A 14,416-nucleotide genomic window follows, 5' to 3' on the forward strand; every position below is an offset into this window, starting at 1 on the left:
TCAATGTATTTCTATATCCTATCGATGTTAAAACACCAAAAAAGTATTTTCAATCCTTTTGCATCGCTGGAGTTGATAATAAACACATTTTAAAGTTTGTTTATATAACACAGATGGGTATTTCCTATGGTATTCCTTTGAGATGCCGCTTAAGGATATTTTGAGCGTCAAATAAACAGGAATATGTTCGTTTATCCTTGGTTTATACCGAGTTAGGGAACGATCTTTAATGATTATGAGATCACTCCCGGTGAAGCCGCTGTTAAAAGCGTTTAGTTTTATTGTAGTACGAATTTTCCTCAAATTAGTAATGTTTTTTCGTTTTTTGTCTGTTGCCATGGGAAAAAGCATAATATAGTAGCATTATGAAATTTTATGTGACGTTAAAATGAGGTTGATTTAAGATTTTGACGGGAAAAGAGCATAAGTGTGGAATATTCAAAAGACCAGAAGACGGCAATTTGGCAAGTTTTGCTGAATTATATGTGTTGTATTGTGTCCTAAACGCAAGATTTGTAAGGTGTTACAATGATATAAGGAGTCCTCATGTTATCGAGAAGTTTTAAAAAGCCAAGCTTTGAAGATTGCAGTTAATTAACCCGAAGCCCGATGATCCAGTCCAACTTCAACAGAGAATCGCAACAGAAAACATTTTGCAGCTCGTGAGACTCATTTGTGTCATTTTGAAGTGTTTTGAGTCCAGTTTTAGCCCCAAAAACTTTTAAAGGAGTTACAATAGTCAGTGAATTTAGGTACTTTTTTTGTTAAAATTTTTTTAAAATAAAAATAGACATTTTTCATTAATAATGGCTTTCATGACAAGTTAAAAAATTGTAATAAATAAAATTGTAAAAATTATGGATTGCTGAATGTTGCCCAAATAGTGTCCCTAACGTCTAGAGTTTTTTTGTAAACTGATTGTGCCATTGTAAGTTAATTTTGTATTTTGTTATTATTATTTGTATTTGTAACTGTTTATGGTGCAATAATAATAAATATGTAATATTTCTCCCTAAACTAAAAGTAGTATTATTTTCTTTTAAAAGATTCTAACCCTTTTGATGTATTTTTTAGGAAAGAAAAGCCTATATTTTTATCCAGCAGGAAGATTGTTGTAAGCGGCGTCCATTTTAAATAGTTAGGAATCTTCTTGTGTCGTGTTGTCCAGGAAATCCATGTAAGTACCTTTTTGATTCACTTTTTCTAGTTACCCCTTTCCGGTCTACCTTTTTTTATTCGCTTACTCACGATCCAGCTCTCCAATAAAATCAACAGTAGCCGTTCGCAAACTATCCGGTTTGTTTTGCCTACCCTATGCCCAGCCTAGCAATTTCTGTCCCCAATTTTCAACCACCTCTAAGTGTTGTTTCCATTAGCCCATTTAATTTTTAAAGTTAAATAAATATATTATGATATTGAACATACAGATAAAAATTATAATTTTTACGGAAATTAAAATTTTAACATTATATTAAAGAAAGACTTAATTAAAACAACTAATACTCTAAACACAAAAACAATAATTATTAGCAATTCATCGGGCGGAAAAATTAATTAAAAAGATATTCGCAATGATGGAATTGCACATCATAATAAATTCTAACCTACACGGAGTTGTCGAATGAGATGAAATTAGTAGTTGGTACCTATATCATGACGTGCAAGCGGAAATTGAAGCTAGCTTTGAATTATGCAAACAGCAATTACTGGAATAATTCAACATCAACAATAAAATTAAAATCCACGTTTCAATTAACGATAAGCTCCGGTAATGCTGTATATCCGTAAATTGAAATTGAGTCATTTAGGTGTTTGTGTGATATGTCAGCAAGTGTCATTGTTGTTAATAGCACTCTACCTTTTGGTTGTAGAAGTAGCTTTTGCAGTCGTTCCAAATGAAAACTGTCTCTAGTCGTATTTAAATTGATATTAGCAGACATACTAATATATATATATATATATATATATATATATATATATATATATATATATATATATATATATATATATATATATATATATATATGTATGTATATACTGTTATGATTGTTTATTTTGACTGATTTTAATTTATTGAGCCAATAAAAAAATTATAATTTAATTGTTTTATATTACCTGTGTTCGATGGATTCAAAGATTTTCTAGTTGTCCTTTATCGAAATAGCCAGCTGATTGTCATTTCTGACAGTCGAGCTTTCAAATACTTCATTTTCATGATATGATCATAACAGTCAAGAACCCTAGCCGTGCCGTTGTTTATATAACAATTCAAAATTGACAATTATATTTTTTGATAGATTTAATCAATCAGTGTTTTCAAAAGTGAAATTTAAAACAAATTAGTTAAATTGGGAATCTTCCAACGTTCTGTGTTTCTATATTTTTTGCTGTTATATTTATTATATTAATTTTTTGATGTTTCTTTGCAATAACAACATTGTAATGCTACAGATCTTTTAAAGGTAAGATCATTTACTTAATTGTTTTTTCATATTAGATGTATCGCTAATAACACTCTTTTAGATGAACTGATGATGCTTATTGAACAATAGGCGAAACGTCTTCAATAAATAGATAAAGTAGCACAACTCTTGTCTTTTTTATCGCCAAATTGACCGACAACATCCCATTCACTTACGAGTGCACATTTTATATATATATATATATATATATATATATATATATATATATATATATATATATATATATATATATATATATATATATATATATATTGAATTTGAAATTTCCGCGGGAGCTATATGTGGTTTCAGTTGTTTTCCGGGTTTGACTCCGCGTTAAATATTTTTGGTTTTTAGAAAAACCATTGTTTTGACGACGTTTCGGCAAGGTCACACTTGCCATTGTCAAGTCAGATTCTGCTTCGTCTTGATGTTACAGGCGAACTGATTTCTCGGTCGCTGCACGCTGAGTTTAAATATCTTGTTGCGCTTCTTGTCATTGGTCCTGTGCGCAGAGTGGGCGTGGTCTTCTTCGCTATTTTAATTTTTACGTTTTTCTGCAGAATTGTTTTCCACGTATTTGGGAGTCTTTGGGCATCATCTCTGGTGTTTAAATTTTTCGGATGTTTTTCGATCTCTATGGCTTCTCTGATTACACGTTTGGCCTTATTTTCGATGTTGGCTAGCATTGTTGTTCCATTTAAGTCTATTTTATGTCCTGTGTTTATGACATGTTGTGCTAGGGATGAAGTTTTTTCTTTTCTTTCGATGGCGTTTCGATGTTCTTCGCGTCTAACCTGTATCCTTCGATTTGTTTGTCCGATGTACGATTTATCGCAGTCTTCACACGGGATCCTGTATACGCCTTGATTTTCTAATGCAACTTTTGTTTTTGCTGATGGTAATATGGTTGCTATTTTTCTGTCGGTGTTAAAAATAGTTTCTATTTTGTTTTTTCTTAGAACTCTGCTGATTTTGTCTGTCGTACCCTTTATATAGGGCAGGATAGTTTTACCGACTGGTTTTTCTTCTTTTTCTGGATCTTTGCTGTTGTTTCGGGATTTATGTGCTTTTTCAATCATGAACATGGAGAAACCATTTTTTCTTAGAATTGTTTTGACTTTGTGCATTTCTTCATTCTTATGGTCCTCATCTGCCAGTTTCTCAGATCTTGTTATTAAGGTTTTTATTACCGAATTTAATTGTGCAGGATGATGGTGTGAGTCTGCGTGTAAGTACCTGTCAGTATGGGTTGGTTTTCGGTATACTGTATGTCCTATGCTTCCATCTTCTTTCTTAATAACTAACACATCTAGGAATGGAAGTTGTTGGTTATTCTCCCGTTCCATGGTAAACTGTATTTTTGGATGGATATTGTTAATGTGTTGTAGAAATTTATTAAGTTTCTCTTCTCCGTGCGTCCAGATAATAAATGTGTCGTCAACATACCTAAGCCACAGTTTGGGTTTATGCTCTGCTGTTTCTATTGCTTTTGATTCCATATCTTGCATAAAAAGGTTGGCTATTACGGGGGACAGTGGTGAACCCATCGGTGCTCCTTCGACTTGTTTGTACCTCTGGTCCTTGTAGATGAAGTAGGTGTTGTTTAAGCAATGCCTCGTTAAGTTTAGTGTATCCTGTGGTATTGGATATTTTCTATGTATAATTTCTAATGTTTCTTCTACTGGGACATTGGTGAATAATGAGATTACATCAAAGCTCACTAATAAGTGTTCAGGTTCCAGAATAACGTCCTTGATACGGTCGATAAAGTGGCTTGCGTTCTTGACGTAAGAATCCGCTTCCTCCGCATATGGTTGTAGCTGGTCAGCCAGAAATTTTGCCAGTGATTGTAACGGTGATCCAATAGAGCTGACTATTGGTCGTAATGGTAGCTCTGCCTTATGTACTTTAGGTAAACCGTACAGTTTTGGACATCTTGACGACTTTTCTCGTGGAATAAGCTGGAACTGTTGTTCTTTCTTGATGTTTGACGCTTGTATTTTGGCTTTCGTTGTTTTCTCCAGATACGTTGTTGGGTCTGTTGCGATTTTTTGATATGCACTATCGTTTAGAATGTTTTTTATTTTTGTGTCGTAGTCTTCAAAGTTCATTATGACAGTAGCGTTACCCTTGTCAGCTGGAAGAACGATAATGTCTTTGTTTTGTTGTATATTCTTCAAGGCTTTCTTTTCTTCGTAAGTTAGATTCTTTTTCGGAGGCTTGGCTGTTCTTAATATTTGTGATACGTCTTGTCTAATAATCTCGGCTGTTTCTGATGGTAATTTAGTGATAGTCGTTTCCACTTCGCTAATGATGTTTTCGATGGGAATACGTGTCGGTGCAATAGCAAAATTAAACCCTTTGGAAAGGACACTATTTGTAGCTTCATCCAAAGTAAGATTTGAGAAATTGTAGACTAAATTACTGGATTCTGTTGTTGGTAGTTCCTTATTCTTTGGTCGTTGTTGTAGTATCAATTTCTCAAACTTTTTGATTTGTTTTTTCTTGGTGAGATCAGCATCTGTCTCCGATCGAAAGTTTGTGAGTTTGTCGAAGATGTTCCACATAATCGGATGTACTTTGTTACTTAGTGTGAGATATAGCTTTAGCAACTCTGAATTTACTTTATCGATGTCTCGTCTGGAATCTTGAATTGCTTCTCTAGTAAGTGCTAGACTTGCCCTTTTTAAAATATTCTTAGTTTTATGGTTGTTTTTGTGGAAACTTAACTTCATACAAGTGGGTATTATGGCTTCATCGCGGCAGCGTTCTAAAAAGGTTAGGTTACAAAGTAACTTACCTCGCTTTGACCGTAGTTTTTCATATCGTCTAAGGTCTCGTAGAATTTCCTCCCCGTAGAGGTTAATTATATTGAATTTGAAATTTCCGCGGGAGCTATATGTGGTTTCAGTTGTTTTCCGGGTTTGACTCCGCGTTAAATATTTTTGGTTTTTAGAAAAACCATTGTTTTGACGACGTTTCGGCAAGGTCACACTTGCCATTGTCAAGTCAGATTCTGCTTCGTCTTGATGTTACAGGCGAACTGATTTCTCGGTCGCTGCACGCTGAGTTTAAATATCTTGTTGCGCTTTTTGTCATTGGTCCTGTGCGCAGAGTGGGCGTGGTCTTCTTCGCTATTTTAATTTTTACGCAAAAACAAAATATTTAAATAAAAAAAAAAATATTTAACGCGGAGTCAAACCCGGAAAACAACTGAAACCACATATAGCTCCCGCGGAAATTTCAAATTCAATATAATTAACCTCTACGGGGAGGAAATTCTACGAGACCTTAGACGATATGAAAAACTACGGTCAAAGCGAGGTAAGTTACTTTGTAACCTAACCTTTTTAGAACGCTGCCGCGATGAAGCCATAATACCCACTTGTATGAAGTTAAGTTTCCACAAAAACAACCATAAAACTAAGAATATTTTAAAAAGGGCAAGTCTAGCACTTACTAGAGAAGCAATTCAAGATTCCAGACGAGACATCGATAAAGTAAATTCAGAGTTGCTAAAGCTATATCTCACACTAAGTAACAAAGTACATCCGATTATGTGGAACATCTTCGACAAACTCACAAACTTTCGATCGGAGACAGATGCTGATCTCACCAAGAAAAAACAAATCAAAAAGTTTGAGAAATTGATACTACAACAACGACCAAAGAATAAGGAACTACCAACAACAGAATCCAGTAATTTAGTCTACAATTTCTCAAATCTTACTTTGGATGAAGCTACAAATAGTGTCCTTTCCAAAGGGTTTAATTTTGCTATTGCACCGACACGTATTCCCATCGAAAACATCATTAGCGAAGTGGAAACGACTATCACTAAATTACCATCAGAAACAGCCGAGATTATTAGACAAGACGTATCACAAATATTAAGAACAGCCAAGCCTCCGAAAAAGAATCTAACTTACGAAGAAAAGAAAGCCTTGAAGAATATACAACAAAACAAAGACATTATCGTTCTTCCAGCTGACAAGGGTAACGCTACTGTCATAATGAACATTGAAGACTACGACACAAAAATAAAAAACATTCTAAACGATAGTGCATATCAAAAAATCGCAACAGACCCAACAACGTATCTGGAGAAAACAACGAAAGCCAAAATACAAGCGTCAAACATCAAGAAAGAACAACAGTTCCAGCTTATTCCACGAGAAAAGTCGTCAAGATGTCCAAAACTGTACGGTTTACCTAAAGTACATAAGGCAGAGCTACCATTACGACCAATAGTCAGCTCTATTGGATCACCGTTACAATCACTGGCAAAATTTCTGGCTGACCAGCTACAACCATATGCGGAGGAAGCGGATTCTTACGTCAAGAACGCAAGCCACTTTATCGACCGTATCAAGGACGTTATTCTGGAACCTGAACACTTATTAGTGAGCTTTGATGTAATCTCATTATTCACCAATGTCCCAGTAGAAGAAACATTAGAAATTATACATAGAAAATATCCAATACCACAGGATACACTAAACTTAACGAGGCATTGCTTAAACAACACCTACTTCATCTACAAGGACCAGAGGTACAAACAAGTCGAAGGAGCACCGATGGGTTCACCACTGTCCCCCGTAATAGCCAACCTTTTTATGCAAGATATGGAATCAAAAGCAATAGAAACAGCAGAGCATAAACCCAAACTGTGGCTTAGGTATGTTGACGACACATTTATTATCTGGACGCACGGAGAAGAGAAACTTAATAAATTTCTACAACACATTAACAATATCCATCCAAAAATACAGTTTACCATGGAACGGGAGAATAACCAACAACTTCCATTCCTAGATGTGTTAGTTATTAAGAAAGAAGATGGAAGCATAGGACATACAGTATACCGAAAACCAACCCATACTGACAGGTACTTACACGCAGAGTCACACCATCATCCTGCACAATTAAATTCGGTAATAAAAACCTTAATAACAAGATCTGAGAAACTGGCAGATGAGGACCATAAGAATGAAGAAATGCACAAAGTCAAAACAAGTCTAAGAAAAAATGGTTTCTCCATGTTCATGATTGAAAAAGCACATAAATCCCGAAACAACAGCAAAGATCCAGAAAAAGAAGAAAAACCAGTCGGTAAAACTATCCTGCCCTATATAAAGGGTACGACAGACAAAATCAGCAGAGTTCTAAGAAAAAACAAAATAGAAACTATTTTTAACACCGACAGAAAAATAGCAACCATATTACCATCAGCAAAAACAAAAGTTGCATTAGAAAATCAAGGCGTATACAGGATCCCGTGTGAAGACTGCGATAAATCGTACATCGGACAAACAAATCGAAGGATACAGGTTAGACGCGAAGAACATCGAAACGCCATCGAAAGAAAAGAAAAAACTTCATCCCTAGCACAACATGTCATAAACACAGGACATAAAATAGACTTAAATGGAACAACAATGCTAGCCAACATCGAAAATAAGGCCAAACGTGTAATCAGAGAAGCCATAGAGATCGAAAAACATCCGAAAAATTTAAACACCAGAGATGATGCCCAAAGACTCCCAAATACGTGGAAAACAATTCTGCAGAAAAACGTAAAAATTAAAATAGCGAAGAAGACCACGCCCACTCTGCGCACAGGACCAATGACAAGAAGCGCAACAAGATATTTAAACTCAGCGTGCAGCGACCGAGAAATCAGTTCGCCTGTAACATCAAGACGAAGCAGAATCTGACTTGACAATGGCAAGTGTGACCTTGCCGAAACGTCGTCAAAACAATGGTTTTTCTAAAAACCAAAAATATTTAACGCGGAGTCAAACCCGGAAAACAACTGAAACCACATATATATATATATATATATATATATATATATATATATATATATATATATATATATATATATATATATATATATATATATATATATATATATATATATATATATATATATATATATATATATATATATATTTAGTGGATTTTCTTGGGCTTAGGTTCATAAAAAAATTTGATTTGATACTAAGGCATTTTTATATATTTTTTCGACGTTTCGGCAGGAAATCCATGCCTTTTTCAAGAAGTAATATTGACTAAAAAACATTTTATGATAGACATAATACGATTTAAAAGTTAAACTTTTGACTTACCAAGCATGTAAAAATTTGTTACTAACAAGTAGACGTCACAATTAAAATAATATTAAAAACATAGGACATACCCACTAAGTCACTACATGTAAAATATATTTTAGATCTAATGTGTTGTTTATTGAAGTTAGTTTATCGTTTAAACAACCAGTTATTTTAACATCATAGGCGTTCTGAGATTGTCTTTTTATGTGTTTTTAAATTAAGTTAAAATATATTTTGTTCAAATTTTTTACATCTTTTTTATCATTTATTGCATTATTATTTTTTTTATTTGTATAGACTCTAGAAGCTCTCTCTTTTTCCTGTTGGGTTCACTTTTTAGGATCTTGGTTTTCTCAAAATCAAATTTATGTTTTTTTTCGTTTTCATGTTTTGTGAGGGCGGTTGAGTTTTTTTGTCATATTTGTGGGAACGTATTCTTGAGTTAAGTAGCTGACTGGTTTGTCCAATATAAACTCCATCACAGTTCGAGCAGGGAATTTCATATACAACATGCGATCTTTTTAATAGAGGGGTTTTTGTTTTTAATCTTGTAAAATTCTTTTTCAAAAGATTGTGCCCTTTATGAGCAACCATAATATTATGTTTGGACAGAAGATTTGCAATTTGTTCTGATAATCCTTTTATATAGGGAAGAGACATATAGTTTTTCTTTACCGTGTTGGTTTCGTTGTTATTATTGTTATTGTAAAATTTATGCAGTCGCGATTTGAAAGTGTTGTCGATAAGGTGGTGTGGGTATGAATTAAGTGTTAGTGCTGTTTTTGCTTTTTTAATGGCCTGAGGTCTATTAATAGGATCGGATAATCTAATAGCTCTATAGGCGAGTCCGATAACTACTGATTTCTTTTGAGACAGGGGATGATGAGAGTTGAAATTCAGATATCTCGATGACCAGGTTTTTTTGGTGTACCATGAAGTAGTTATAGTGCTGTTTTCTCTATGTAAGGTCAGGTCCAGAAAATTAATTTGATGATTTTTTTCAATTTCTAATGTAAATTTTAGTTTTTGGTGAAAGTTATTGAATTCATTTAGTAAAATATCCATTTTATCCTCTGGTGCTGCGCTCAAGCAGTCATCTATATAGCGATAGAAAAAAGGTATATCAAAATCTATTTTATTTAAAACAATTTCCTCTAGATGCTCTAAAACTAATTGAGCGATGGCACTGGATATGCTAGCACCCATAGCACATCCATCTGTTTGTTGGAAGATTTTGTTTTTATATAGGAAATAGGTTGACTTTAATGTTGTTTCGACTGCTAGCAGAAATTCTTCTAGAGGGATGTCTGTGAACGCTTTGATTTCGTTCCACTTTTTTTTAATAATGTCTTTCGCTAAAGCTATTGGAATATTGGTGTATAAAGATACCACATCGAGAGAAACTAATTTATAATTTGGAGGTAAATGTATATTTTTGAGTTTTAATTTCAGGTGATCAGCGTCTTTTAAATAGTGTGGATTTTTATTTATTACGTTGGAAATAATGTTCTTCAAATATTTTGAAAGGTTTTCAAAAGGAGACTGAATGCATGAAACAATAGGTCGCAGCGGCACACCCTCTTTATGTGTTTTGGGTAGACCGTATATTTTTGGAATTACAGCATTATGTATCTTGAGCGAATTAGCAGTGTTAGGTGAGATGTAGCACATTTTTTCCCATCTGTCGACTAATTCGTTATTTCTTTTTTGGAAAATATTTGTAGGATCATTTTTCATTTCACGGTATGTTGTGTTGTCATTCAATAGAGAATCCATTTTACTGTCATAGTCTTCGGACTCCATAATAACAGTCTTGTTAGTTTTGTCAGGTTTCAGAACAACTAAATTGGGCATAAATTTTACAATAACAATAATAACAACGAAACCAACACGGTAAAGAAAAACTATATGTCTCTTCCCTATATAAAAGGATTATCAGAAAAAATTGCAAATCTTCTGTCCAAACATAATATTATGGTTGCTCATAAAGGGCACAATCTTTTGAAAAAGAATTTTACAAGATTAAAAACAAAAACCCCTCTATTAAAAAGATCGCATGTTGTATATGAAATTCCCTGCTCGAACTGTGATGGAGTTTATATTGGACAAACCAGTCAGTTACTTAACTCAAGAATACGTTCCCACAAATATGACAAAAAAAACTCAACCGCCCTCACAAAACATGAAAACGAAAAAAAAACATAAATTTGATTTTGAGAAAACCAAGATCCTAAAAAGTGAACCCAACAGGAAAAAGAGAGAGCTTCTAGAGTCTATACAAATAAAAAAAAATAATAATGCAATAAATGATAAAAAAGATGTAAAAAATTTGAACAAAATATAATTTAACTTAATTTAAAAACACATAAAAAGACAATCTCAGAACGCCTATGATGTTAAAATAACTGGTTGTTTAAACAATAAACTAACTTCAATAAACAACACATTAGATCTAAAATATATTTTACATGTAGTGACTTAGCGGGTATGTCCTATGTTTTTAATATTATTTTAATTGTGACGTCTACTTGTTAGTAACAAATTTTTACATGCTTGGTAAGTCAAAAGTTTAACTTTTAAATCGTATTATGTCTATCATAAAATGTTTTTTAGTCAATATTACTTCTTGAAAAAGGCATGGATTTCCTGCCGAAACGTCGAAAAAATATATAAAAATGCCTTAGTATCAAATCAAATTTTTTTATGAACCTAAGCCCAAGAAAATCCACTAAAAAAATATATATGAAGGTTCAAGAACTAAACTCAAACTATATATATATATATATATATATATATATATATATATATATATATATATATATATATATACATACATATATATAAACATATATATATATGTATATATATATATATATATATATATATATATATATATATATATATATATATATATATATATATATAGAGTGATCAACTACTGAGGCAAACTCTGTTAAATTTGTTATTACAGGAGATACCAAAAAAAAATATATTTAAAAAATAGTTTGTATATATATAAGCTTCACATTACAAAATTAGTTAAACCGATAATTTAATTTTTAAAAGCTAGGTTGCTGCATGTGAAAAATCCGCTCTTGATAAATTGTATAAATTATAGCTGATAATGCATTTCTATAATATTACTCCAAGATCTAGATCATATCCATCACTTCATCAGTAATAAAATGCATTATTCCTAATTTAGGGTGAATTGATTATGAGTGAATAAACAATAGTGGTTGGTAATTTACTCCGTTATTTTTGTCCACTGTCACTACGCAATATTTTAATCTTACTCAGCAGTCGTTTTTTTCATGGTGCTATTCTGTTATCAGTCCTTCAGATGTTAGTACCCCGTCGTGTTCTGGTCTTAATGCCTATAAAATTAGCAATTGCTGTTGCTGCACGGTAAATCAGTATATGCAAATATTTTAATATATGGGCTTCTGCGATAAATTTGGGTAGTACTTTAATATTTACAATTTGTAATAGCGTTCTTAGTTTCTTAAAAGAGTTTATTTTTGATAACTGTGGTCTTCTAAGTGGGTTTGTGCCACTAAAATCTTGTACGGCACGTGCCACCTCGTTTACCAGACTATGGTGCAACTCGTTATTGTTCTGCTGTGTATTATCAGATTAAGTTTCTTGTATGAGAAGCACAGGAAGCTGCTCTTAAGAGATTTCGTTAGGAATTTGCTTTACAGATAGCTCTTGGTTATGAATCTCCCGTTCGACTTTGCTTCTTATCATTTCGCGTCTAGTCTCTGGGATAAAATGGTTGTTTATAATTACTTGGTATTTGCCTACTAATCATTATCTTGGATTTCTGGGTACTTTCTGCACAATTCGGCATACAGCTGTGGTCGATAGCCGATCAGTTCTTGACCGATGTTTGTCAACTTATAATAAAAGAGCAAAATATTTTAAGGACATAGACCACGTCATGTACTGCCTCAGTCGTATTGCTTGAGTGAGTGATCGCTGATATTCCAGCACAGCACCTTCAACAAGTTAAGCTCTTGTTGTTGTTTGGCTCTCTTGTATGACAGGGTCCCGCCTTTATATCACCCTGCCACCTACGTCCTGCATGCTGTCACGTCTAGCGCCGGATTATTATATATATATATATATATATATATATATATATATATATATATATATATATATATATATATATATACTAGCTTGTTTCCTTATGTCATAGTCCCATTCTAAACTTAGACGTATTATTGGTCTCCTGACGCCTCTTAAATACTACAGTGTAATTCTAGTTGACTATCTATTGTCAGATGTTCTCGCTAAATGTCCTGCCCACTGCCATTTTAAATATTTACCTCTGTGGATCATGTCAAACAGTTTGCATTTTTACCAAAAGATGACCAAGCCAGTTTTATTCTTCTGTTGATGTCTGTGAGTTAGGAGTCTGATTTATGTATTAAATGTCCCAGGTATACATACACGTCTACTGTCTGAAATGCAGTGTTGTTTATATTGATTGTTATTATAATAATAACAAATATTATAATTGTATATACATATATATATATATATATATATATATATATATATATATATATATATATATATATATATATATATATTGTTATGATGTGTTTTTTGTTTGAATGATGAGCAATGAGTATTTTTAATAATATAATATATAGGGTTTTTATCGCGGTTCTCAAAGAATTAGCTTGTAAGTACTTTTTTAAATTATCTTTATTATAACTATTATGAAACACACATATATATCTAACCTAGCCAATGTAAATTTAAAATAAACTATCTTTAAATTGATGTTCTTATAAAACTAATTAAATTCTATAGACAATGTTAAATTTAAACAAACTATCTTCAAAATTGAAATTGTTATGACATTAACTAAATTATATTAACAAAATTTTGTACCTTTCTTTCACTGAATGCCTAAATGAACTGTTTTCCACTATATATATTCTAATCACCACTGAAAGTCTTCGTACTTCGGTTATCCTTGTTTTTGTGAAATTTCTTTTTCCAATTATCAGCTTCTACCAATTTAAGATATAGTTTTCTTCACCAGCATTTATACACCACCAACCAAACCAGCAAACAGCATTTATATTTATTCTTCTTTTCAATATACCAATATCCAATTATTATAAGTTGATTTATACTAATCTCCAACCATAATATAATTTAATTTCTTCCAATATACCTTTTTTTATCTTCAATAATTATTTGTGTATAATTATAAATGTGCACTAAATTATATGCATAATTTTTAATCTTCATTTAACTCACTATATTAAACATTTTGACTATTTGTATTTGATTCATTGACTCCAACTAACTTTCATATTTCTTACTAAACTTTTCTGACTGACTTCTTAAAAATTCTCAACAATTTACTTGACTATTCACTAACTAAATGTGTCTAATAACTTTCATAATGAACTGGCCTGACTTCTGACTAAAAACTTCCGACTAAAAACTGCCATAAACTGCCATCTTGAATCCAAATCACGGGTATTTATATGTTTTTGGATTTCTAGAACCATCTCGTAAGAAATCATGTTCCAATTTGTTCTATGTAATACATGTCTGAATTTTCTGGAACAAACCATTTCGCACACATGGCCATCTCTGGAGATCCAGAGAATTCCATTCTTTTCTATTAATAATTTTGTTGACATTTAGGCTTTTCAGATCAGAATAAACATTCAAATTAGTAACTAACACTCTAATTTAATAAAATACACATTTCAAACAATATAACCCCACTTATATTCGTAAAATTCTTAAAATGACACTTAGGAATGGAGGGTATAGTGTGTTGCCTAGTCACATGGCTCA

At 32.4% G+C, this 14,416-nt stretch overlaps 1 protein-coding gene across 1 annotated transcript; it reads right to left on the reverse strand.

Moving 5' to 3' along the window:
• Positions 1-1,496: 1,496 nt before the first annotated feature.
• On the reverse strand, positions 1,497-5,200 carry LOC140433834 (uncharacterized). The gene is made up of 2 exons (XM_072521810.1): positions 4,594-5,200; positions 1,497-1,504 (listed from the first exon to the last, which is right to left on the reverse strand). Exons 1-2 carry the CDS (start codon positions 5,198-5,200, stop codon positions 1,497-1,499), a joined length of 615 nt encoding a protein of 204 aa, XP_072377911.1.
• Positions 5,201-14,416: the final 9,216 nt, after the last annotated feature.

Source organism: Diabrotica undecimpunctata, chromosome 2, assembly GCF_040954645.1.
Source record: "Diabrotica undecimpunctata isolate CICGRU chromosome 2, icDiaUnde3, whole genome shotgun sequence".
In the NCBI taxonomy this organism is placed as follows: domain Eukaryota; kingdom Metazoa; phylum Arthropoda; class Insecta; order Coleoptera; family Chrysomelidae; genus Diabrotica; species Diabrotica undecimpunctata.